The sequence below is a fragment of the Culex pipiens genome, chromosome 1 (genome assembly GCF_016801865.2).
Source record: "Culex pipiens pallens isolate TS chromosome 1, TS_CPP_V2, whole genome shotgun sequence".
Taxonomy (NCBI): Eukaryota; Metazoa; Arthropoda; class Insecta; order Diptera; family Culicidae; genus Culex; species Culex pipiens.
Genome location: NC_068937.1, coordinates 45,115,524 through 45,141,024, shown reverse-complemented (window position 1 = coordinate 45,141,024; position 25,501 = coordinate 45,115,524). Strand labels below are relative to the sequence as shown.

Below are 25,501 nucleotides of genomic sequence, written 5' to 3'. Positions count from 1 at the left end.
ATTTAAGAATTTAAGAATTTAAGAATTTAAGAATTTAAGAATTTAAGAATTTAAGAATTTAAGAATTTAAGAATTTAAGAATTTAAGAATCTAAGAATTGAAAAATTTAGGAATTTAAGAATTTAAGAATTTAAGAATTTAAGAATTTAAGAATTTAAGAATTTAAGAATTTAAGAATTTAAGAATTTAAGAATTTAAGAATTTAAGAATTTAAGAATTTATGAATTTAAGAATTTAAGAATTTAAGAATTTAAGAATTTAAGAATTTAGGAATTTAAGAATTTTAGAATTTAAGAATTGGGTACTAAAGCCCCAAGTAAATTTTTATGTACAACGTTAAAAAACACGATTAAAAACCATTTCTAATCACTTTTTTTCATTTTAATGCAAACATTTTTTTTGACACGACAACATTTTTTCGATGGATCAACTATGGTCCCCTTGGAACGAGCTGTCAAGTAGGAGCTTTTCTGTCAAGAAGAACCGCGAGGTAAATTTTTCAAAATTGATTTAAAAATCCATTTTAAACTCTTTGTGGTCGTACAAAGGGTTATTGTACTCAGAAAAATAAGCTTTATCGCTGTAAACAATAATATCAGCAATCTAAGCTTCATTTTAGGACCCAATTGAAGAATTTAAGAATTTAAGAATTTAAGAATTTAAGAATTTAAGAATTTAAGAATTTAAGAATTTAAGAATTTAAGAATTTAAGAATTTAAGAATTTAAGAATTTAAGAATTTAAGAATTTAAAAATTTAAGAATTTAAGAATTTAAGAATTTAAGAATTTAAGAATTTAAGAATTTAAGAATTTAAGAATTTAAGAATTTAAGAATTTAACGGTGCACATCAACCAGAGCTTTTGCACCCAGATTTTTGTTACAGACATTTTAGTATCTTAAAAACTTCGGGTACTATCGAAATATTTTTTTATTCATCCCCTAAAGTACTGTCCACCAAGTAATTTACAGCAAAGTTTCATTAATTTTACAATCCCGTAGTTGCAGGATTGGGTTCGTAAGTTTGACAATTTTGGTATAAGAAGACAACAACTTCCTTCGTTGCTGTGCACCCTTAAGAATTTAAGAATTTAAGAATTTAAGAATTTAAGAATTTAAGAATTTAAGAATTTAAGAATTTAAGAATTTAAGAATTTAAGAATTTAAGAATTTAAGAATTTTAGAATTTAAGAATTTAAGAATTTAAGAATTTAAGAATTTAAGAATTTAAGAATTTAAGAATTTAAGATTTTAAGAATTTAAGAATTTTAGAATTTAAGAATTTAAGAATTTAAGAATTTACGAATTTAAGAATTTAAGAATTTAAGAATTTAAGAATTTAAGAATTTAAGAATTTAAGAATTTAAGAATTTAAGAATTTAAGAATTTAAGAATTTAAGAATTTAAGAATTTAAGAATTTAAGAATTTAAGAATTTAAGAATTTAAGAATTTAAGGTTTTAAGAATTTAAGAATTTAAGAATTTAAGAATTTAAGAATTTAAGAATTTAAGAATTTAAGAATTTAAGAATTTAAGAATTTGAGAATTTAAGAATTTAAGAATTTGAAAATTTGAGAATTTCAGAATTTTAAAATTTAAAAATTCTAAAATTTTTCTGGCAGAACCAGCTCTGCTAGAAAATTTCGTGACTGGGAAGAATTCTCATCATTTCTTGACCGCGTTTCCACCGATCTCCGTACTCAGCCTAAAAAATAAAAGTATCAGAAATCTCTAGCATGTCTTTTATCATTGTCTCTGATTTCCCTGCATCACCCCCCGATGATGATGATGATTTTTGTTCATCGACTCAAACGTCAAACCTTTGCTTTCCGTCAAAACCCGAGACATCAGCAAACTCCTCTTTCATCATCTGTCACTCCCAGCAAAAATCGCAGTCCGCGCGAGACGACGATCGCGAGAAAAGTGAGCCTCCTTCAAAATTTTCTGCCTGCTAAAACGAACCAAAAACTCCCCCTTCTTCCAGGACCTTGTTTTAACCACCGGAAATGGCCTCGTTGCTAAAACTGTCCGGCAGCCTGCGGGTGTACGGCCGCGGCTCCCAGCAGCTGTTCCAGGTGAGTTCAAACTGTTCCGACATTTTGCGTAAGGCAGGAGAAAATTTTGTAAATTACGTAATGTTTCGATTTGTTGGAAGGATTCGGATTTCCGGACGGATTTGGTGATTGGTTGTCGTTTGGAAGTTTGGTTTTTGTGGGTTGAAGGTTGATTTGTGGGAAATACGGTTTAAATCCGGATTTATGTTGTTTGTTGTTGGTTTGAGGTTAGAGTTTTAATCGGGGAACCGTTTTTTGCTTTTTTTTTTTGCAGCGTCTCAAGTCGTCGAATGCGGCTGACTTCCGGGCTGCGCTGGTCAATGTTCCGCCGACGGAGGTGACCCAGCTGGACAGTGGACTGCGTGTGGCCAGTGAGGATTCCGGCTCGCAGACGGCGACCGTTGGGCTGTGGATCGATGCCGGATCGCGGTACGAGGATGCCCGTAATAACGGCGTCGCGCACTTCCTGGAGCACATGGCCTTCAAGGGTACGGCCAAGCGTTCCCAGACCGACCTGGAGCTAGAGGTGGAGAATATGGGCGCGCACCTGAACGCGTACACGTCTCGCGAGCAGACCGTCTTCTACGCCAAGTGTCTGTCCAAGGACGTCCCGAAGGCGGTGGAGGTTCTGTCCGACATCATCCAGAACTCGAAGCTGGGTGAGGCGGAAATCGAGCGCGAGCGGGGTGTGATTCTGCGCGAGATGCAGGAGGTCGAGAGCAACCTGCAGGAAGTGGTCTTTGACCATCTGCACGCGACCGCCTACCAGGGAACTCCCCTCGGAAACACCATCCTTGGGCCGACCAAGAACATCCAGTCGATTGGCAAGGCCGACCTGCAGGCCTACATCGATTCGCACTACAAGGCACCGCGCATCGTCCTGGCCGCGGCCGGTGGCGTCAAGCACGGAGATCTGGTCAAGCTGGCCGAGTCCAGCCTCGGAAAGGTTGGCAGCACCTTCGACGGAAAGGCCCCCGCCCTGACGCCGTGCCGATTCACCGGTTCGGAAGTGCGCGTCCGCGATGATTCGCTCCCGTTGGCGCACGTCGCCATTGCCGTCGAGGGTTGCGGCTGGACCGACCAGGACAACGTTCCGCTGATGGTGGCCAACACGCTGATCGGCGCGTGGGATCGCTCGCAGGGTGGTGGCGCCAACAATGCGTCCAAGCTGGCCGCGGCCGCCGCCGAGGACAACCTGTGCCACAGCTTCCAGTCGTTCAACACGTGCTACAAGGATACCGGCCTGTGGGGCATCTACTTCGTGTGCGATCCGCTCAAGTGCGAGGACATGGTGTTCAACCTGCAGAACGAGTGGATGCGCCTGTGCACGATGGTCACCGACAGCGAGGTCGACCGCGCCAAGAACCTGCTGAAGACGAACATGCTGCTGCAGCTGGACGGCACGACGCCGATCTGCGAGGACATCGGTCGCCAGATGCTGTGCTACAACCGTCGGATTCCGCTGCACGAGCTGGAGAAGCGCATCGACGTAAGTGTCAAACCCCGAGATATTCCTACGTTCCTACGCTCAGAATGCTTAGACTTTAGCTAAAAGTGCCCTTCTCAAAAACCGACGTAGATTTCAAGTACTTGGAACGTCAGCGGTATTATGATCAACTCTATTTTTCACACCAGTCTTTCGGACTAAATTAGTTTTTCTGGTAACGAAATCATTGTATTGACGATTGTGCTTTTAGGACAGAAATGTTCGATTTGGGATAGAGTTAATTCCGTGATAGCCGACCAATACCGAATTTGGAGCTCGGCTGAAACTAGAATCCAAGGAGTAACTGGATGTTGCTATAGATCGTCTGCCGCAGATTCCGTTTTGCAATGTACGGTATAGCAGTCATCCATTCAATTCACTGAACCCGCTCCTACAAAACCCCAATGTGGTACTGTTCACTATTGATGCGCTCTCAACCACGGCTCGATCATAAAATTCGTCTGAGCTTATGGGTTTGTTTTGTAAAATTTCTATGAAGAACTATTTACAGTTTGAGACGTTTCTTTTCAATGAATCATGCGACACATGGCAAATTACTCTTCACAATTATAGACTTGATTCAGCGTCTTTATCGTCCACCCCTCACTTCGCTGCGTTCTCAGGTTCCTGATCAACGCGCTGCACTTCTTCTTTCTACACTGCCCATCCATTTCGTACTCTAAAATTTTAATGTAAGCAGGTTTACCAGCTCTTGTTGCTTGTTAGGTTGAATTTTATATTGACCAAATGGACTTATTCTTTAGTTGGGTTCGTAAGTTGTTACATACATTTTTATGTGTTTTATAAATCAAACAAGCCTTACCCGACAAACTTCGTTCTGCCTTTTTTCGTTTGTTGACGTTTTTTTGATTTTTTGCCTATTCAGCCTCCTGTGATCAAAATATGATTTTACGTAACTTTCTCCATACAATTTGCCGATGCTCCGGAATCGGTTCCAGAGTGGCCAAAGTGTCAATTAGTTAGCTTAAGAACCTTCCTTGGGCTTCTACGAACCCAACGCAACAAAAAGCACCTCGATCCGACGCTCCGTATTGAACTGATTCGCGTTCGAACAAAACCGTCGAAATTTTTTATATATATAGATAGATAACATCATGATTTTTTCAAAACCAACAACTACCCTTAAAGAAGCGGAGCAAAGTTCTCCTATTCACAGTAATCTTTGATCATTGATGTTTTCGGGAGAATCTACTGCTGTTGAAGTGGAAGCATTGTATTGACGAAGGAAGAAGAGTTCTCGCAGTTTTTGTGGAACTGAAGCCGGGCCTTCGAAACCATTGATCGGACGAAATTGGTAGGTGATTGGTGACAGCTTCGATGTGCACGGTGGTGACGAGAAGGCTTTCAAAGCACTTAAGATTTTATTTGACCTGGAAAAGTTAGAAAAAATGAGGAAATTTTATGTTGGGTTTGATTAAAATTTCATTTAAAATAAATTCAACAAAAGTTTTTAATGTTGATTCAATTTAATAACTTGGTTTTTTTTTTCCAAATATTAATTTAGAACTTATTTTTTTGCGTTTAACGAGACTCAATAAATTCGTAAATCTTCAGGAGCTAACTTTCAAATTGGTGAAACCTTGGATGTAAACCAACAGTCTATCCCACTTGCTAGTGTCAGTTCACGTTAAGTAAGAGTGAGATAAGCTGCTTGTTTACATCCAAGGTTTACATTCCCCCTCCCAAAGGGCAAAAAAATAATCAAAAACGTTACTTAATCCACCCTTAGGTGGTTGGTGCCCTCCTCACATTTAAAAGGTAATAATCCAAAATAGGGCGGACCTTTAAAATTTCTATGAATTTGACTCATAATTCATTCATTCATTCAGACTGGGTAGTCAGATCTTCATATTTCAGGGCACTTATGTGCTTACAACTTATGATAGAGTAGTCAAATCTCCAATTCCTATCCATTACCTATCCAAAGGTCGCATGATAGATCTGGACAACGTTTTCATCAACATTTCTAAGATCCGGCTTCGAAAAAGTGCATAAATAACACTTAGGTGCTTATGACTTTTGATAGGGTTGTCAGATCTTCAATGTCTTGGACGCAATGGAAAGGTCTTTTAAATACCTTTCTAAAAATGTATAACATGCCGGGTTTTCTTACAAAAACCACCCTTTTTACAATCTTCCGGACTTTTGTTAAAATCGTTTTTTTAGCATAACTTTTGAAGTACTTAACTAAACTGCATAAGTTTGAATCGCGACTTATGGGACCCCAAGACGGATCAAATGACGCCAAAACGGACAAGCCAATAGAGGATTTGCAGCAAAGCTATAAGACATGGGCATGGACATCAAGGCCTGGCTGAGAGTTTCATGGTTACTACAGGTCACTACGCTTGGGGTCCTGTTCAGCAGTGTGGAAGTCGGCTTGGGGTCTTGAACACTTTTCTCGGCCTGGCCGGATGCGCTTTGATCAATCAACTTGCGATCTGGATAGCCTTTGTTGTCCGCACGTTGGTGTGCTCAGCATGATTGGTCCTACCTGATGCGCTGTTACTACGCTTGCGTGATTGCCCATGCTGGATCGGGTAGGCGACATGCTCGATGCCTTCATAGTCCTGGTTTACCTTTTTGGACGCCTCTTGATCAGTCCGCTTGCGGATGTGCTCTGCTTGAATCACTGGTCCGCTCTGGTCACTGCTCTTAGGGTTTGGAGCATTAAGTTTAGTCACGCTGTGCAAAACTCGCTTCGTGTCCCTTTTGTTGATCTCCGGTCAGTCCGCTTGCGGGCATGTTTCTCATTAGTGCTTTGGGCGTGCTTGCGATATTTACCACCACCATGAACCACTTTGCTGGGAGCGCCGTTGTGCTTGGGGGCTGTCTCAAACTTTCGCTGTTTGATATCATCCGCATCCGAGTTATCCGTCCGGTGGTAGGCAGGTCTTTCTCCGAGACCGAGCTCAATCTAAGCTCATAACGACGAGCTCTGCTTCAGGAGAAAGCGTAAAAGACCTATTCCACTCGTCCTGGTCAATTGGACTCCGGGTGGCCTTCCAAGGGACGACGCGGCATCGGCAGCCAATGCCTCGCTGACCTGTAAAAATGTATAGGTGAGGTTATGTTCTCCACGAATTTATCAAATCATACCGTTGAGCTACTTAGCAACATAACGAGCCTTGTGTACAAGCGGCTCTCCCTTAGCTAGAAATAAAACTAATGTCAGCCTATAAACGAAATTGACCGAAGAACTAGTTTTATCTGTGGAGACTTTTTTGGAGACATTTTAGATTTCGTTGCACAAAACCACGTTAGAATACTAATACAGTGTGAGAGAAGGAAACAATCGCACGCTGGTCCGAAGCAAATTTAGCACTTTTTTGACAGTTCTTTCCCAAGGCCTGCTTTATCATGGTTGAAAGCATTTTAAATATTTTAGTAGGTACACGTAGAACACTGAGCGGATATCAGAATAGGGTCCGTTCTTTTCGAAAACGATATTTTCAAAATTTATGTCTTGTTTACCTTTTGTATACTGCAATTTAAATTGCATTTTCTCTCTTTAACCTTCTTTTTTTCTCTTTCTACAGAACGTCAACGCCCAGAACGTGCGCGACGTCGCGATGAAGTACATCTTCGACCGCTGCCCGGCCATCGCCGCCGTCGGCCCCATTGAGAACCTGCCCGACTACATGCGCATCCGCAGCTCGATGTACTGGGTCCGAGTGTAAATTTCTGCCTTCTTTGGAAGAGAGAAAAAAAATCGTAAAATAGGAAAAAGCAGCGTGAGAAGCAGAACGAAACAAAAACGACGAGCAGAGCAAAAAAAGAGCGGCAGATCATTCATTCAAAAATAGTTGAAAATTTTGCTGGAAAATATTAACTCTAAATAAATACAACCAAAACACACACACAAACAAATGTAATCGTTGTTGAACCCGTTGAAGAAGTAATCCCTTTTGCTGCTGCCGTTGGTTGCGTAAAATCGATGATGACTGATATCTGGTTGAAGCCTTGCTGAGAAGCGTCTTTGACGTCAACAACGACGACACAACAACCCCCACACTTGTGATGCGCTAAAGTGCATTCGAAAGGATTTCCCATCGCGTCTTCGTCACAGCGTCGTTGTCGTTGTTGTGGGTTTTGCAAACCGATGCTGCGGTGGCGTTGGGAAGATGTTTACAATTTGCATATATTGAACCAGGTGAGGGCGTCGTCGTTTTGAAGCGCGAATCTCGTGCGGGTGGATTTTCTTCGAACGTCTGCACGTGGGAATACGCGGTGTAGTGTGTACGGATCGAACAACATGTTTACCGTTCGTTCGGATGGCGTGTAGGATCGAGCTAGGATGAACATTTGAGGGCGTTTGGTAAATTGTTGGTGTTTAAGATATTTATTGGCATTTGCCTTTTAGTTGGATGAACTGGGCCTACAGTCTGAATATTTACTGACTTTGCAATGTCTTTTCTAACAGCAACCGATAATTTTTTTTAAATCGTGCAAAAATATTCGATGCGTTCTAGAAGAAGGTAGTTAAAAGGTATCCTGCCTAACAATTGATCGGCACCTTATAAACATGAGCAATTCTCTACGAAGTCGGCCATTTTTATTTTTTGTATTTTTTGATTTGGCTCAAACTTTGAGCGGGCCTTCCCTATCACCAAGGAAGCTATTTTGTGTCATTGGTTCACCCATACAAGTCTTTTTTTAAATGTAAAATCGAATTTGCAATCCAAAAGTATTTTACACAATTTTTGATTAAGTGCACCAATTTCAAAATATAGCCATTCAAAGTTATTTTTTTTCCGAAAAATTCCGGTTTTTTATAATTTTTTTTAAGTTCATGATCGTCTATGTCCATGATTGTCCATTCCTGAAAATATTTTTTTTTTCGAAAAGTTCAGAGAATTTGCTATAAAATTATTAAATTTGCTTATAAACATTGATGATTGGACCTCTGGTTGCTGGGATAAAGCGGCTTAAAGAAAAAGAAACTGGAAATTTTAAGTTTTCTAAGTCTTACCCAAACAACCCTCCATTTTCTAATGTCGATATCTCAGCAACTAATGGTCCGATTTTCAATGTTAAAAATAAAACATTCGTGAAATTTCCGGTCTTTTTGAAAACAAAATTATAAAAAATCAAGACTAATATTTCAAAAGGGCGAAATATTGGATGATTGGCCCTTTTGAAATGTTAGTCTTGACTCAACTAAATGAAGAGGTCCAATCTTCAATGTTTCTTAGACGAAATTGTAGTTGATTTTATGAACCTTTTGAAAAAAATATTTTCAGGAATGGACAATCATGGACACTTTTAAAAGGTCAAAAAGCCGGAATTTATCGGACAAAATTAAACTTTGAAATGCTTTATTTTGAAAACAGTGCAATTAATCAATACAATTCTAAAATACTTTTCGATTGCAAATTTACATTTTACTTAAAAAATGTGGTCAATTTTTTTTTAGTATGTACAAGGTTTATTTTTTACGAAAATCACTTTTTTTTAAATCATAATACTTCTGAATGGCTTAAAAGATGCGGGGTTTTGTCCCCTAAAACATATAAAAAAAATCAAAAATAGAAAAATTCGAATTTTGAAAATTTAATTTTTGTGAAAAAAAAAGTTGATTAAAAATTGTTTTTTACGTGTATGTAGGGGAAATATACCATTTCTCAGCCTACTTCTATTATCGGCCTATCAGCACTTTGATCATGAATTACAGCTTTCATAAAGTGTTTTTGGCAGTTCCAAAGTAACAAATAGCTCAAATAAAAGTGAGCAAGCAACTCTCCATTGTTGATGTATCTAAAAATATTGATTTAATAGCAGAAATCAGCAAAAGTGACAAGAATTGGTCGAGCGGCTTAGACTGATTAAAATGGGTATATGTCCCCTACCTATTTTTCTAAATAGTCCTCACCCACCAACCACCATTTTCTAATGTCGATATCCCGGCAACTAATGGTCCGATTTTCAATGTTAAAATATGAAACATTTGTGAAATTTTGCGATCTTTTAAAAAAATATTTTCAAAAATTTTAAATCAAGACTAACATTCAATATTACGCCCTTTTAAAGTGTTAGTCAAGGTTTAATTTTTTTGTTGAAAAGATCGGAAAATTTCACAAATGTTTCTGTCCACGCACTGGGCACATGTTTCGGCCGTCCCGGATCACCGACGGCCTGTGTCCCCAAACTTCACTTCCCAGAACCTTCTTCTTGCATGAACTTCCTTACTCCTTTTCCTTTATTCCGCTCCTTGCATGCCTCCTTCCTTCACACTAACTCCCCTGTTCTCTCCCACTAATCACACCCGCGACTTAGTATTTCGGACTTGGTTTAAGTAAAATTGCCGCTTTTACTGTGACGCGAACTGAACTCCGCGATGGTTCGTATTAGACTTAAGTTTTATTCATAATTATTAAATATGCTTTGTGTTTACTTCTGTTATGCTGCGCCGAGATGACAGATCTTGGGGTTGGTGTATGTCTGTACAATTTGTGTTGTTTTGTGTGTAGGTATTTACATGTTTGGTGTTGGGTTCACAAGTTGGTAGGTATGTTGTGTGTTTGCATGTAATTTGTGTGTGTTTTATAGGTGCGTAAGGTAACTAGGGTAAGTACACTTATTACTGTCTAGCGTTAGCTGTCATCCATACCTACAACTTTGCCGAAGACACAAAATCGATCAAAGAATTCCTTCAAAAGATACAGATTTTTGAATTTTCACATATCATTTTTGTATGGACAGCTGCCAAATTTGTATGGAAAACTATATGGACCAGGGCCCCGGCGATGGCCTGATATGAGCTACCGAACAACATTGGCAATATGGCGTCGTTTGTTTACAAACATGAGATTGTTTGTGGATGAACCGAACAATTTACCTTTTTGTAAAAAAAAATGTAACCATTGTGCAATATTATTAAGTCTTACAAAACAGACAAAATTTCGTTAAATTCTAGACCAGAATTTGTTTTTTTATTATTTTTCAATTTAAACCTCTTTTATCGCGATTCTGATCAAGATTGCACATCAAATCATCGTGCCATTAGTGTATCTTTAGTTTTCACATCGATTCGCTGTAGATTCGTGTTTAAATTTTGAAATTTAGCATAAATTAAAATAAATTGCAAAATTCCCAACTTCAGCCATATGCAACGATTTCCACATCACCCATGCGCAGTGTTGAAAATCCGACGACAATGATCAAATTAGCGATTAATCGCTGTCTTTAACACCTAACGAATAAGACTGCTGAGAATAGTCTTGATTCTCAAATTGCCACGACTAGATGTCATTCGTCAAGTGTACAATCACTGATTGTAACAACCCATGACTGCTGGTGGTAAAGGGGGAAGATTGCATTTTGATCGCAGCAAGTTGGCGACTTAACCCAATCATTAAAATTTTTAATCGTCTCTGCCACACCCAGCGATCAAGTGGCAGTCAGGAAAAATGAGATCAAAGAAAACTCAGAGGGCCTTTCTTCAGGCAATCGTATTCGCTAGAAGTGATTTTCTTTCAACCTTGCCCATGCGGGAAACCGATAATGGGGTAATTCATGCGTTCTAAACTGTCAAAATTCCAAAACGTCATTGCCAATCTTCGGTTAGCTGCTTTTGTTCGTGTTTGAAGTTTCGGGCCGAGACTCTGATATGGACAAACTAATGATGCAAAATGGCTTCTTTGGGCATACCGAAGGCACCACAAAAATTTCAGTCGGATTAAAAAATACAAAAAAATCGAATGACTGAAATCTGAGAGAATTGCTCTATTAATAGATGAACGTTCCCTCCAAGTTTGCTCCAAATCGGTGAAGGTCGAGTCCAAAATTGTACCCAGCTGACCTGGAGTGACCCATAGGTCATCGCTGATATTTTGAAGTTATTGCATTTTTAGTGAAAAAAGTCGAATTTTCAACGCTTTTTGCCATTTTCAAGTTTTCCCGCTTCTGCGCGCCGAAAATCCCACTTTTATTTCTAAAAAATCATACCTCGGAATCCTGTTGATGAGCTCCTCTTATTTTTGAGTATATTACCTAAAATTGTAAGAGGAATCCGATAAAAATATTTCCAGACAAAAGTTCTTTGGTCCAGACACCGTTAAAACGGCATTTTAAAGTTTCATACGACCTTTTCAAATTGTTAAATACGTTGCTAGGCTACTAAAAGACAGTTTAGTTGTAGCGGAAAAACTGTTTATTTGCCTCCGACTGGTTTGCTAGTCGGGATTGAACTGACTTGCATCAGCTGTGCAGGTCAAGGCCTGCTACATCTCCCCCTTAAGAGATGTCGTACAAATTCAGCCACCGTGGAATTCTGGATGGTCGAATGGGACGTCGTGGACCAACAGGAAGTATCGGTGTCGGCGGCTTCGGCGGCGTTATGGGCTTGTCGGCGGGTACGGCATCTTCTTCAGGCAGCACAAAGTCGTTTGTGCCAGATCCACCTTCCAGTGGATCTTCGGTTCCAGGCAGGGCCGGTGGTGCGGGACTGTCCGGAACAGGAATGTCAATCTCGATGGGAGCTTCAGGTTCTTCCTGGTCGGCTAGCAGCATCGGTCGAGCTTCTTCGATCAGGATCTCCCACGGTAGACGTTGTTGGACTTGGTCAGGAACTTCAGCATCGTAGCGAGGGCGTAACTGGTTGACGTGCGAACTCACGATCCTCTGTCTTCCTTCCAGGTCCAGCTGCACGATGTAGTTGACGGATCCTTTCCGTTCGACGACACGGCCAGGAATCCAGGACTTGGTGTTGCGCTGGTGGTACTCGGCGTAGACCAGGTCATCGTCCTTGAACTCGCGCTTGACGGCTCCATGCCGACGGTTGAACTGCTCGTTCTGCTTGTGGTTGACGGTGACCGGCGTGGCAGGAACAGGCTTCTTCAGCAGGTCCAGTGTGGTGCGCACGGGTCGTCCAAGGAATGCTTCAGCTGGAGACGTCATGTTCGGTGTGTTCCGGTTGGGCGTGGAACGGTACACCGACAAGAACGTTTGCAAGTGCTCCAGTGTGGGCGAGCCTTCCCCCTCACTCAACTTCTTGAGGCCACGTTTGAGTGAGTCAACGAATCGCTCCGCTTGGCCGTTTGACTGCGGGTGGTAGGGCGCAGTGCGGAGGTGGGTGACACCATTTGCACGGCAAAACTCCTCGAACTGCCCGCTGGTGAACTGCGTTCCGTTGTCTGAGACCAGGACGTCCGGGTTGCCGTAACGGGAACAGGTCTCACGAAGCATGTCCAGGGTTGCAGTTGCGGTTATGGCACGAGTGCGGAAGATCTCGGGCCACTTGGAGTAGGCATCCACGATGACGAAGTAGTAGTAACCATCGACTGGTCCAGCGTAGTCGATGTGGACACGTTGCCACGGCCTGTCCGGGAGAGGCCACGACTCGAGGGTCGCCTTCGTCGGGGATTTCGCTGCAGCAGCGCACGGTTTGCACTGGCGAACAAACTGCACCACATCGTCGTCTACGTTCGGCCAGTAAACGTAGCTGCGGGCCAGAGACTTCATGCGGTCCATCCCTGGGTGTCCGCGATGCAGTTGGCGAATGATCCGTTTGCGGAACTTGAGGGGCACGACGATCCGATCGCCGAACATCACACAGTCGTCGACGACTTGGAGTCCATCGCGCCGAGCGAAGAACTTTCTGACGTCAGGGTCAGCAATCAGCTTGGCGCTCGCTGGCCAACCTTCGTTGAGGAAACTCACCACTTGCTGGAGAACTGGATCCTTTCGCGTCTCAGCCACGATCATCTTGTGAGTGACTGGAAGGTTGCTGATTGAGTCGTCGAGGATGGCTCTGGCTTCGGATTCGACGTAGACGGCGGCAATCACGTAATCCTCATCTGGCCGGCTTTGGGATGACATCAGCCGGGAGAGAAAATCAGCGTAGCCGAAAGCCGTCGTCGAAACGTGCTGGATGTCGAAGTCGTACAGCAGGAACGTCAAGGCCCAGCGTTGAAGACGATTCGCCGTGTAGACAGGAATGCCTTTCTTCGAGCCGAATACCTTGAGCAGCGGTTGATGATCGGTTTGCAGGAGGAAGTGGCGTCCGTACAGCATCTTGTGGAATCGCGTGACAGCGAAAACCAGGGCCAGGGCTTCCTTCTCCACTTGTCCGTAGTTCATCTCCGCCGGCGTCAGTGAGCGAGAGGCGTGCGCGATGGCCTTCACCTCACCGGACGGGAATCGGTGCATGATGACGGCGCCGAGGCCGTACTTCGATGCATCTGCTGCGACAACGATCTCCTTGGACGGGTCATAGTGGGTGAGCAGCAGATCGGAAAGCAGGATGGCCTTGAACTGCTCAAACGATTTCTGGCATTCTGCGGACCAGCGCCAGGGTGCGTCCTTCTTGAGCAGGTTGTCCAGGGGAGCCCGGAGCTGCTTCATCTGCTTCACGAACCGTCCGTAGTAGTTGATTGCGCCGAGGTAGGACCTCAGCTGCTGGACATCCTTCGGCGGCTGCATCTGGGCGATGGCCTCCGTCTTGGATGGATCGGGCCGAATGCCATCTTTGTCCACGATGTGTCCGAGGAACTTGATCTGTGGCAGGGCGAAACGGCACTTTTCGATGCGTAAGTGAAAGCCATACTCACGCACGCGCTCGAGAACAGCGCGAAGACTGCGATCGTGATCCTCTCTGGTGCGGCCAGCGATGAGGATGTCGTCCAGGTACGTCTTGACTCCAGGAATGCCGGCAACCATGCTGTTGGTGATGCGCTGGAAGGCTCCAGGCGCCGGCTTGACTCCAGGCGGCAGTCGGTTGTACTGGAAGAGGCCACGATGTGTGTTCACGGTGAGCAGCTTTCGCGATTCCTCTTCGACCTCGACCTGCAGGTAGGCGTCAGACAAATCGAGATGTGTGAAGAAGTGTGCGCCAGCCAGTTCCGCGAAGAGGTCGTCGGGGTGAGGCAGCGGGTGACGGTCAGATTCCAGCGCGTTGTTCAGCCCCGTCGAATAGTCACCGCAAATCCTGACGGAGACGTTGTCCGCCTTGCGCACGACGACTATCGGAGCTGCCCAGTCCGAGAATTGAACTGGCGAGATGATACCGTTGTCCTGGAGCCGCTGCAGTTCTGCGTCCACCTTCGGAAGAGCGGCGTACGCCACTGGTCGCTTCGGGCAGTAGGTTGGACGTGCGTCGGGCTTGAGGTACAGCTTCACCTGCGCTTTGGTGCATCTACCCAGCGTGCTTCGGAACACCTCCGGAAACTGCTGCTTGAGTTGCTCGATGACTTGGTCGGGGCGTTGGTGCACGGCGTTGACCAAGTTGTTGATCGGAATAGACCACAGATCGAAAAGATCCATCGTCTCGATGCCAAGGACGTTGAGTTCGGCGCTGTCCGAGATGAAGATGCGTCCACGCTTGGTGACGCCTCCGATGGTGATCTCGGTCAGGAACTCGGCGAGAAGGTTGAGGCTGCTTCCGGAAGCCGTGACAGCAGATTCGTCGGTGGGTCGAGCGGCTGGCTGTCCGATGCTGGTCCATGTTTCTTGCGAAATGATGGTAATGTCGGACGCCGAGTCGTGCTGGAGCTTGACTGCTGTGCCGTTGAGCTCGACCGGAACGAACTTCCGCTTGCTTCCGATGTTGCAGACCGTGAAGATACCTTTCGACCTCACGTTCTCCTTGGGCTTCGTCTGCTTCGAGGTGGTGGGCTTGTTGCTGGAGCAATAGCCCTCTTTGTGTCCTTGTTGCTTGCATCTGGAACAGGTGTGCGAAGCGAACGGACACTCTCGAACGTAGTGGTTGTCCCCGCACTTCCAACAGGGCGTTTTCGGGGTTTTTGGTTTCCCCTGCGAGGCAGGCTTCTTCTGGTTGCGAGACACAATGTTGACGTTGCGTGCATCCTTGTTCTCCACCATCAGCGTGTCCTGCTTCAGGTTGGCCACACGGTGGCACTCTTCCACGAGGTTCTCCAGGGTCACCCTGCTTCGGGCAGCAACGCCTGCTGCGCCAGCGTCGCCGGCGGCAGCGCCTGCTGCGGCTGCTTCGACAGCTGCGGTTTCGTCGGCTTCAAGCTTGGAGATCAGTCGGGCTCGTATGTCCGCGTCCCGTGGCGATTGGAGTCCACAGACGAACCGGAGCGCTTTGAACTGGTCGGAGGAAAGCTTGGAGAGCTGGAACGCTTCACAGTGTTTGTTCACCGTGGCAGCATAGGTCGTGAAGTCATCCGCGTCGTTCTTGGCGTACTGCAAGCACTGGTAACGGGCGTGGAAAACGGATTTCTGCCGGCCGAAGAGCTTCTTGAGCTTCGCGACGGTCTGCGCCAGCGTGAAATCCCGGGGATGGTTGGGAAGAACCGTGTTGGTGTACTTTTCGTGGACGGGCGTGCTGAGCTTCCGTAGAAGCAACCTCACTCGAGCGGGGTCGTCGAGGTCCTTGCCGTCCTTGGTGAAAACGTCCTCGTACCTCCCGTACCAGCCATCGAAGAAGACTCCGGCATCCGGATCGTACTGGAACTCTTGAATTCCGCTTGCCAGCGACTCGACGATCCGTTCTGCGCCGCCAGCCGGATGACCCGGGTTCTGCAACCGTTCGAGGGTCTCCTGCTGCTTGGCCAATATGTCCGTCAGCCGCAAAATCGCGTTCTTCAAGTCCGGATCGGTCATCTTGATGACTTCTTGAGGGTTGGTAGCTTCGAGAACTTTTTCGAGAAAATTTTTTCTCCTCGTCGCCAATTGTTAAATACGTTGCTATGCAACAGAAAATACAGTTTTGGTTGTAGCGGAAAAACTGTTTATTTGCCTCCGACTGGTTTGCTAGTCGGGATTGAACTGACTTGCATCAGCTGTGCAGGTCAAGGCCTGCTACACAAATGTTAAGCAGAATTTTCGGGTTTCAAACTATTTTTCCTCAAAAGGCCAACTAATCACATTTTATTTGCGTCCGAGCCAACTAAAATCGGTTGAATTGACGCGGGGTTTGGATTTTTTTGAGCAAAGTGGTTTTTGCGAAAATCGACGAAAATGGCAATTTTTTGGACCCCCTAACTCGGCGTAGGTCACCCTAATGAGCAAACAAAAAAAATGCGCGTCTCATTATTTTGGCCAGGGAACCCCCAAAAAACATTTGAGCCCGAACCAGGGGGGCGACATCTATATCTCACTAAAGGCAGCTCGCCCGTAGCCAACACAAGCTGTCAACTTCGGCACCAGAACAAAAGGGAAATGTCAACTTCGGCTCCAGCACAAAAGAACAGCTGTTCGTTACGGAACCAAAACAAAGCAACTGCGCACTGTAAAAAAAAGTACAAAAACTGCAAGCATAAAATGGAAATAAAGTAATTATTGTTTTTATGTAAAATTTTACCGCAATGTACGTTTAAAAGTTAGTGAATGTTTGTGAGGTGATTTTTATCAATTTATTTGCAAAATAAACTACTTAAGTTGGGATTATTAAGCACACATCGGGCCGATGACCTCATTTAAAGTTGTACTTTTATCACATGAAACATTTAACTTAACTACTGTGTAATTTGACTTTTACTACAGTAATTCTTATAACAAAAATTAAATTATAAAAAAAGAAATATTTTTGTTTTCCCTGTGCGCAGTTTGCGCGCGTTATCAATCTCAGTCACCCAAGATGGCTGCCGTTAGCATCCCCCTGGCCCGAACTGAGCACTTTGGGAGCGTTCTTTTATTACGTAACGCGAAAAATTTGATTTTTGGACCCCCTCTCTCTCCCTCGTAACAAAATTTTCATAAAAATTTAAATAAAAATTGTAACACGGCCTTTGACCCCCCCCCCCCCCTTCCCCCCAACTGCGCTACGTAATAAAATAACGCTCCCTTATGTTTTTTTCCAGGCTGTTAAAAATTAGAGAGCCTATAGGCCTATATATATATATATAAGTTATAAAACGTCCATAATGAAAGGGTGGTTTCTTTTAATTAATTACTCCAAAGTGTTGAGTTTGACGGTCCAAAACGTTCTGATTTTATTGTGATCGAAAAGTCCCCCAGAGCCTCACACACGAGGTACTGAGGTTGCTTACTGAGCATTAATCGAGCTACTTGCTTTAATCGCGGCGAGGTAAACGAAGTTTTGCTTTGTTCGCAGTTTGGGTTTCTGTTGTCGGCTGTGCTGACGATGTTGGTGGCGTCGATCAATTGGGTCCTAAAATGAAGCTTAGATTGCTGATATTATTGTTTACAGCGATAAAGCTTATTTTTCTGAGTACAATGACCCTTTGTACGACCACAAAGAGTTTAAAATGGATTTTTAAATCAATTTTGAAAAATTAACCTCGCGGTCCTTCTTGACAGAAAAGATCCTACTTGACAGCTCGTTCCAAGGGGACCATAGTTGATCCAACGAAAAAATGTTGTCTTGACAAAAAAAATTTGCATTAAAATGAAAAAAAGTGACCAGAAATGGTTTTTAATCGCGTTTTTTACCGTTGTACACAGCGCCGTACCTAGGGGTTGGCGCAGTTGGCGACCGCCAAGGGCGTCAGCCCTTGGGGGGCGCCGAAATCGGTGATTGTACTATTTTTTAATGTCAGTCATAGCATCCTCAATAGGTATTTAAAACTGAAAGGGCGCCAAAATATAAAGTTTAACTACAAATAACTAGATAATTTGGTTTAACATTAAAAAATAATAATTTAGAGGCGGCAAAATCTATTGTATGAATATTTCTACCGAAGTGTTCTTGAAAATTTATATCCAATGCTAAATTTATTTTGTAAACAAGCGCCCCGCACAAGTTGCAGAAAGTTCAAGGAGTTCTAGAAGAGCTTTTCAAAATAAATACAGCATTAAAGTTTGGACCGTTATACAATGAAGTTTAAGCCATACCTTCCAGACTAAAAAATGTCCAACTATATGTTATTTTCACGTTAATTTGGCTGTGAATCAAAATCCGTAAAATTCTGAAAAAATATGGTCATATTTGAAGCTTCTTTGTAATAGGAGTTATTTCAATAATAAAACATATACTTTTCTTTTGAAATTTTGACATTCTCGAGATTAGAAAAAATGGGCTTTGAAGTATTTTCAGCACCATTTCCCTTTTATAAGCATATTCATGCAGTGAAATTTTCGTAGCCTTTTTTGAAATACTAGATTTTTGAAATAGAAAAACTGCTGTAAATTTTCACCAATAAAACCAACATTATTTTTTCATGAAAAAAATTCAGAGCACACAAGCTGCTCTGAACATCACTTTTTTAATTTTAGCTTAACCGGTTATGAAACGTTGCTACACACAAAAAAATAATACCGTAATGACAAAAGTAATTTATTTTTGATTTGAAAAGTTGCTAAAATTTGCTTGAGGGAAAGTTTTTTTCTTGTTTAAAACATGAAAACTTTTACTGGTAAAGTTTTTGAAAATCTCCTTACCAACTGATTTAAAAGTCTTAACTTTTAATACGACTGTAGAGTTTCTTTCATTTTGACGTTCTCGTGTAACCGTGTACGACTAAGTTCCAAATGTAAACAAACACTTTGGTGGGTCCGGTGGTGCTGGTGATTCTAGGACGCAAAGCAAAGCCGACGGTGGCAGCAGCCAGGAATCGGACGCGGAAACCTTCGTGAGTCAAACAGCAGCAGTGGAACGCCTTCGAAGGAGGGTGGTGCGGGTGCGGGACGAGGTGAAGTGCTCAAAAAGGACAAGGCGAGCTTCCTGCAGGAACTGCAGCTGTTCCACGACCGGAATGGGTAAGAAGAAAGCTTGGGTGTTTTGTGGGGTTTGTGATTGATTTTGTTTGTTTTGTTTTAGGATGGGAGGTAGGAATGTGGATTCGCATCGGTTGTATTCGGTGGTGGTGGCCCGGGATTGGTGATTCAAGGTCAATTCCTGCGAGGACTGTAACGAAATCATCGAGGAGATGGCGCTGCCGAAGAGTTGCGTGAACAACGAGATTGCGTTGAAGAAGATAAACATCCGGTTTATCTTCTTCCGAACCCTGGACAGCGTGCCGAAAAAATCTGTGTCATTCTCGAAGGAGGATGAAGTGCTCGAAATCGAATTCCATTCCGAGGGCCTCATCAACCCAATCTTCCGGATGCGCTTCCAGAATCGGGAACTAACCGTTCAGGCACTTCACTTTCCAGCCAGGAAACGTCGATCACCCTTGCCGAATCTACAGCCAACTTCTCCAAACCTGTCCTGATGAAGGCCGGCAACGTGACAATCCTGTTCTCTACTTTGCTGTCGCGCGTCGAAACGTCCATCTGGAACCGTCCAGCTTGGTGTCTTCGGAAGTGACCGGTGGCGTACCCTAAGAATCGGTACAGCTTGGACTCGGATTTTGGCCAGAAGCGTTAAATACAATAACAAAATGTCTTATTTATCATACTGTTTAAAACTTTTAAAAATAAATATAAAATTAAGGGTGCACAGCAACGAAGGAAGTTGTTGTCTTCTTATACCAAAATAGTCAAACTTACGGACCCAATCCTGCAATATTGGGAATGTAAAATTAATCAAACTTTGTTGTAAATTACTTTGTGGACCGTGCTTTAGGGGATGAATAAAAAAATATTTCGATAGTACCCGTAGTTTTGAAGATACTAAAATGTCTGTTACAAAAATCTGGGTGCAAAAGCTCTGGTTGATGTGCACCGTTAAGCCTAGAATCAAGCACATTTTTCTGAAATTAACACTGTAGTATTAAATGTTGTTTATTCTTGCTATGAAAGGTTTCTTTACCAATTAAAAGTAAAACACTTTTACCGATACAACGATTTTGTTCCATAAATGCATGGTAGTATCAAAAACTTTCCAACTTTTAAATTGAAAAGTTTGAACTTTCTACGAATATTCACCAACGCGAACTTTTAATCCAACGAACGATCTTTTTAAATTCAGAGTATTTTTTCTTTGTGTGTACACACTCAGAATTTTTTGCGAGATATTTTAGGCTGTTCAAGTGTTTTTTTTTTACACATTTTTACACATTTACTTTTTAAATTGTCTAAAAAGCATTGATAATTAGAAACTATTCAAACTTTTATTTTCTGGAAAATAATTTTCAGTTAAAAACAAACAAATAATATTTTATCAAGATTTAAAAAATATTCAAAAAATTAATAATTTTCTAGAACATGGAATTTATTTTATGAATTAAAAATAATTCAAAAAATACCATTTAAAAAAAATAAATGCAAAACATAATCTAAAAGAATAAATCATAAAAAATATTTCCGTGTATCGTATGGGCGAATCAATAAAAATGAATAAATATTTCTTATCTTCGTATTTTTACCAAATATAATGCTATGATTATTACCATTAAAATTAGTTTCATCGTGAATTGCGATGGATTTTGAATGATTTTTAATTCATTTTGACGAAATTTGGTTCTTCCGCTGCATGTTGAAAAATCAAACTCAATATTGTTATATATTTTTTTAATTTTGAAGAAGGAGCTTTTTCATATAACTATTTACACCGAAATGTAATCCAATGCAAAACCAGCTTTACATTGTACGAATCCGGGAAAGCTCTTTGCTTATACAATCAGGTCAATACTAGATAAGATCAAATTATGCAGGCTTTGAATATATCAAACTAGCAAACAAATTTTAGCAAAACTCATCAGGATTGAGTATTCAATTGTGTGCATTTATCTGGAAAATAAATTAAAAGCAAACAAAATCCTGCTACGTTTTTCAAAATCGTACCATGGGATTTGAACACTTTGTTCGAGGTTCCCATTTTCATGAACGTTTGTTCACGATTTTGGGAACTCTTTTTTCTCCGTGTATCATTATCGATTTTATGAAATCTGAGAAAATATTCAGCCAACTTAATTCTTACAATAAATTTTCAATTCAACTTATCTCATATTAATTTGAAAAATAAATCATACAAAACTGTGTTTCTAATTTTAATCATTAAACCACATGTAGGTCTCCAATTGGGTCCTAAAATTAAGCCTAAATTTGGGATATTATTGTTCACAACGATAAAGCTTAGTTTCCTGAGCACAATGAACCTTTGTACGACCGCAAAGGATTTACAATGGATTTTTAATTCAATTTCTAAAAATTAACTTCGCGGTCCTTCTTTACAGAATTGGACCTTGACAAAATTTTCCAAGGGGATCATAGTTGATCCATCGTAAAATGCTGCATTAAAATGAAAAAAAAGTGATCAAAAATTGTTTTTAGTCGTGTTTTTCACAGTTTTACATAGGGCTTTAGGGCCCTATTGAAATCATACAATCAAAATTCATTGAAGCAATAATTGAAAAATAACATCAATTTATCTAAATGCTTGTAAATTTGGGTGGGGCGCCAAATTGATGCTTCGCCAAGGGCGCCGTGGACTCAAGGTACGGCTCTGGTTGTACATAAAAATTGACATAGGGCTTTAGTACCCAATTATGCGGAAAGCAATTTCCATAACTTATATATATATACTGCCGTTCTACGCATAATTGTCCCATGTCAGTTTTGGACGATTTTGACTTTATGACATTTTAAAGTTTAGTCTGATGTGTACTTTAAGAACAACACATAAAATCTGGTACTTTGTTCGGAAACTCATTAAAAACAACACCAAGTCTGTTTGTCCCATCGTTAAACTTCTACGCATAATTGTCCCACCAAGTATTTTCTTACATGGCATCATTAGTTTTACTAAGCATTATGTCTTGTTTACCTGTTGTATAGCAAGAGGATCACAAATAAGGGTGATAAACTGCTAACTGGGGCGATTAGGGACACATAGGGCGAATAGGAACCCACGGGACAATTATGCGTAGAACGGCAGTATAGGTCCCTATTAAAAATATTGTGCAAAACACGATCCGTCCCAGATTACGGTACTGAACTTTCACTGCAAAGTCCCAATTTAGTATTCTAATCAAATACAATTAAGCACTTCCGATTTAAGCAGCGCCACCAACCAATTCCAGCGCAATCAATCCCTCTATTCAACCCGAGTGCTACTTTTTTATTTTCTCTTTATTTCCCGGAATTTCCCGATGCTTCCCGTCCCTGCTCGATATTTCCATAAAGAAAATGCAAATCCACTCGAGTGAGCGAGCTGAGCGTTCTTGTTGCTCTCAACTTCTTCAAAGGCTGCTTTCTATTTGCCTAATTGAAAACAAATCTGATATTTCCCCGGTGACCCATCATCCTACACAATACAATACAACACAATAACATCCGGGGAAAACCTGGTTCCGTTCCACCATCACCTGCTCTTAAGCCATCCATTTTCCCAACGTTTTCCTTAACATTTTCTTAGTCGTCGTCGTCGTCGTCGTTATTGCATGCATAAGAAATCAATTGAATTTATTATGGCTCGCGTTTCCTCATCATCCAATTATTTCCGGTTTTGCATGCCAACCGGCCTCGGGAGGGAAGACCCCGTCCTCCGTTAAACAGATCTCTGGATGGATTGTCATTTCCCAGGAGAGAGAATGAGGAGACCACGTGGTTTATTGAAGCATTTTAGTTAAAGAGATCTCGTCTCATTTTAAAATGGTCTGTGAAGTTTCATTCTACAAATTTGATTAATTTAAACCAAATGATTTTTTGTATCTTAGTATTTTGGTATTTTAGTATTTTAGAGTTTCAGAATTTTAGTATTTTAGTATTTCAATATTTTAGTATTTTAGTATTCTAGTATTCTAGTATTTTAGTATTTCAGTATTTTAGTATTTTAGTATTTTAGTATTTTAGTATTTTAGTATTTTAGTATTTTAGTATTTTAGTATTTTAGTATTTTAGTATTTTAGTATTTTAGTATTTTAGTATTTTAGTATTTTAGTATTTTAGTATTTTAGTATTTTAGTATTTTAGTATTTTAGTATTTTAGTATTTTAGTATTTTAGTATTTTAGTATTTTAGTATTTTAGTATTTTAGTATTTTAGTATTTTAGTATTTTAGTATTTTAGTATTTTAGTATTTTAGTATTTTAGTATTTTAGTATTTTAGTATTTTAGTATTTTAGTATTTTAGTATTTTAGTATTTTAGTATTTTAGTATTTTAGTATTTTAGTATTTTAGTATTTTAGTATTTCAGTATTTTAGTATTTTAGTATTTTAGTATTTTAGTATTTTAGTATTTTAGTATTTTAGTATTTTAGTATTTTAGTATTTTAGTATTTTAGTATTTTAGTATTTTAGTATTTTAGTATTTTAGTATTTTAGTATTTTAGTATTTTAGTATTTTAGTATTTTAGTATTTTAGTATTTTAGTATTTTAGTATTTTAGTATTGTAGTATTTTAGTATTTTTGTATTTTTGTATTTTAGTATTTTAGTATTTTAGTATTTTAGTATTTTAGTATTTTAGTATTTCAGTATTTTAGTATTTTAGTATTTTAGTTTTTTAGTATTTTAGTATTTTAGTATTTTAGTATTTTAGTATTTTAGTATTTTAGTATTTTAGTATTTTAGTATTTTAGTATTTTAGCATTTTAGTATTTTAGTATTTTAGTATTTTAGTATTTTAGTATTTTAGTATTTTAGTATTTTAGTATTTTAGTATTTTAGTATTTTAGTATTTTAGTATTTTAGTATTTTAGTATTTTAGTATTTTAGTATTTTAGTATTTTAGTATTTTAGTATTTTAGTATTTTAGTATTTCAGTATTTTAGTATTTTAGTATTTTAGTATTTTAGTATTTTAGTATTTTAGTATTTTAGTATTTTAGTATTTTAGTATTTTAGTATTTTAGTATTTTAGTATTTTAGTATTTTATTATTTTATTATTTTATTATTTTATTATTTTAGTATTTTAGTATTTTAGTATTTTAGTATTTTAGTATTTTAGTATTTTAGTATTTTAGTATTTTAGTATTTTAGTATGTTGAATTTTTGAATTTTGAAATTTTGAAATTCTTGAATTTTTGAATTTTGATTTTTTGAATTTTTGAGTTTTTGAATTTTTGAATGTTTGAATTTAGGAATTTTGGAATTTTTGTGTTTATGTATTCTGCCATTTTTTTTTATACAATCTTGATTTCAGTGACATTTCTCCATTAATCCTTCGTGTCCATCGAAATCTTGTCTATCTTTTCACTTTTGCAAAACAAATGCGCCACCGCAAAGCGTCAAAAGTTTAAGTCCGGCCCCTTTGAACAAACATAAAACAAAACAGAAATCTGCAATAAAGAATTTTGCCGAGAAGCCTCGTTCAAAAATATAGCGCACCCGACCGCAAAACCGCGCTAGAGAAACCACCTCCATTGACACCACGAAGCATAAACTGCTCTATAGCAGTAAAAAGTTATCTCCAAGTGCAAGTTTATGGCACCTTTGCCGGCGTCTTAAGGACCTGGAAAGTTTCCGCGACGACAGGTCCTCCGCTGGTATGCAAGAGCAAGTCAAACGAGTGGTATTGTTTTCAAAAGGGTGAAACTTCAAGGTTCAAGGAATTTGTTTACATTGGAAGTTACGCCCTTTTGAAACAGTTTTGTCGGTGACTTAGAAAAAAGGCAGAGCAATAGAGAGAGAGAGGGCAATGGGAAGGAAAAGAACAACAGAAACCTTCTGAAGTCATGCATAACCAACAGGAGCGGGAGAGATGACCGGAATAAGCTGACAAGGAAAGATTGCTCAAGTGGTTCTTAGTCCAAACCCGCATCTTTTGGTGGAATTTAACCAACAACAAGTCTTGGTTTTAAGCTAAAAGCCAAGACATTCCTGAAGCCGTTGATTGAGGAACGCCATCATGGCAAAATGACATTTGTCAAGCTGTCAAATTGACAGCGCTGCCATAATGGCGTGCTTGCTATAAAATCGCAATCGCCACTGTGTCAACTTTGTCACGGTGTTTAATCGGAGATAACTTTCACCTTAAACTTTAAAGGTAAACCCAGACAAAAAATAATAATCCTGATGCGACACGATAAAACGAATGACGGTAAAGTTTAGAGCGAAAGTTTAATGAAATGGAAGCATAATTCAATTCTACCTTTCTAGAAAGGGAGATAGAGGGCGCGGTAATGTAGGATTCATGTGCTAGACCGAGAGACATACCGGCTGAAAGCTGGAAAGTTTATCCAACGGCAGTAG

At 40.5% G+C, this 25,501-nt stretch overlaps 2 protein-coding genes and 1 pseudogene across 2 annotated transcripts; 2 read left to right on the top strand and 1 right to left on the bottom strand.

Moving 5' to 3' along the window:
* Nucleotides 1-1,860: 1,860 nt before the first annotated feature.
* Nucleotides 1,861-7,429, top strand: LOC120426063 (mitochondrial-processing peptidase subunit beta). The gene is made up of 4 exons (XM_039590749.2): nucleotides 1,861-1,921; nucleotides 1,983-2,073; nucleotides 2,327-3,541; nucleotides 7,099-7,429. Exons 2-4 carry the CDS (start codon nucleotides 2,005-2,007, stop codon nucleotides 7,237-7,239), a joined length of 1,425 nt encoding a protein of 474 aa, XP_039446683.1. The 5' UTR covers nucleotides 1,861-1,921; nucleotides 1,983-2,004; the 3' UTR covers nucleotides 7,240-7,429.
* A 4,281-nt stretch (nucleotides 7,430-11,710) lies between these two features.
* Nucleotides 11,711-16,203, bottom strand: LOC120426060 (uncharacterized protein K02A2.6-like). The gene has a single exon (XM_052706170.1). It carries the CDS (start codon nucleotides 16,124-16,126, stop codon nucleotides 11,795-11,797), a length of 4,332 nt encoding a protein of 1,443 aa, XP_052562130.1. The 5' UTR covers nucleotides 16,127-16,203; the 3' UTR covers nucleotides 11,711-11,794.
* Nucleotides 16,204-19,286: 3,083 nt separating this feature from the next.
* LOC120426058 (uncharacterized) lies at nucleotides 19,287-19,765 on the top strand (annotated as a pseudogene).
* The last annotated feature ends 5,736 nt before the right edge of the window (nucleotides 19,766-25,501 follow it).

Bases quoted from the DNA above. Each gene is read 5' to 3' on its own strand.
- LOC120426060 (XM_052706170.1), bottom strand. From the start codon at position 16,126: ATGACCGATCCGGACTTGAAGAACGCGATTTTGCGGCTGACGGACATA.
- LOC120426063 (XM_039590749.2), top strand. From the start codon at position 2,005: ATGGCCTCGTTGCTAAAACTGTCCGGCAGCCTGCGGGTGTACGGCCGC. The intron at 2,074-2,326 runs GTGAGTTCAAAC...TTTTTTTTGCAG, and splicing joins GCTCCCAGCAGCTGTTCCAG to CGTCTCAAGTCGTCGAATGC. The intron at 3,542-7,098 runs GTAAGTGTCAAA...CTCTTTCTACAG, and splicing joins AGCTGGAGAAGCGCATCGAC to AACGTCAACGCCCAGAACGT.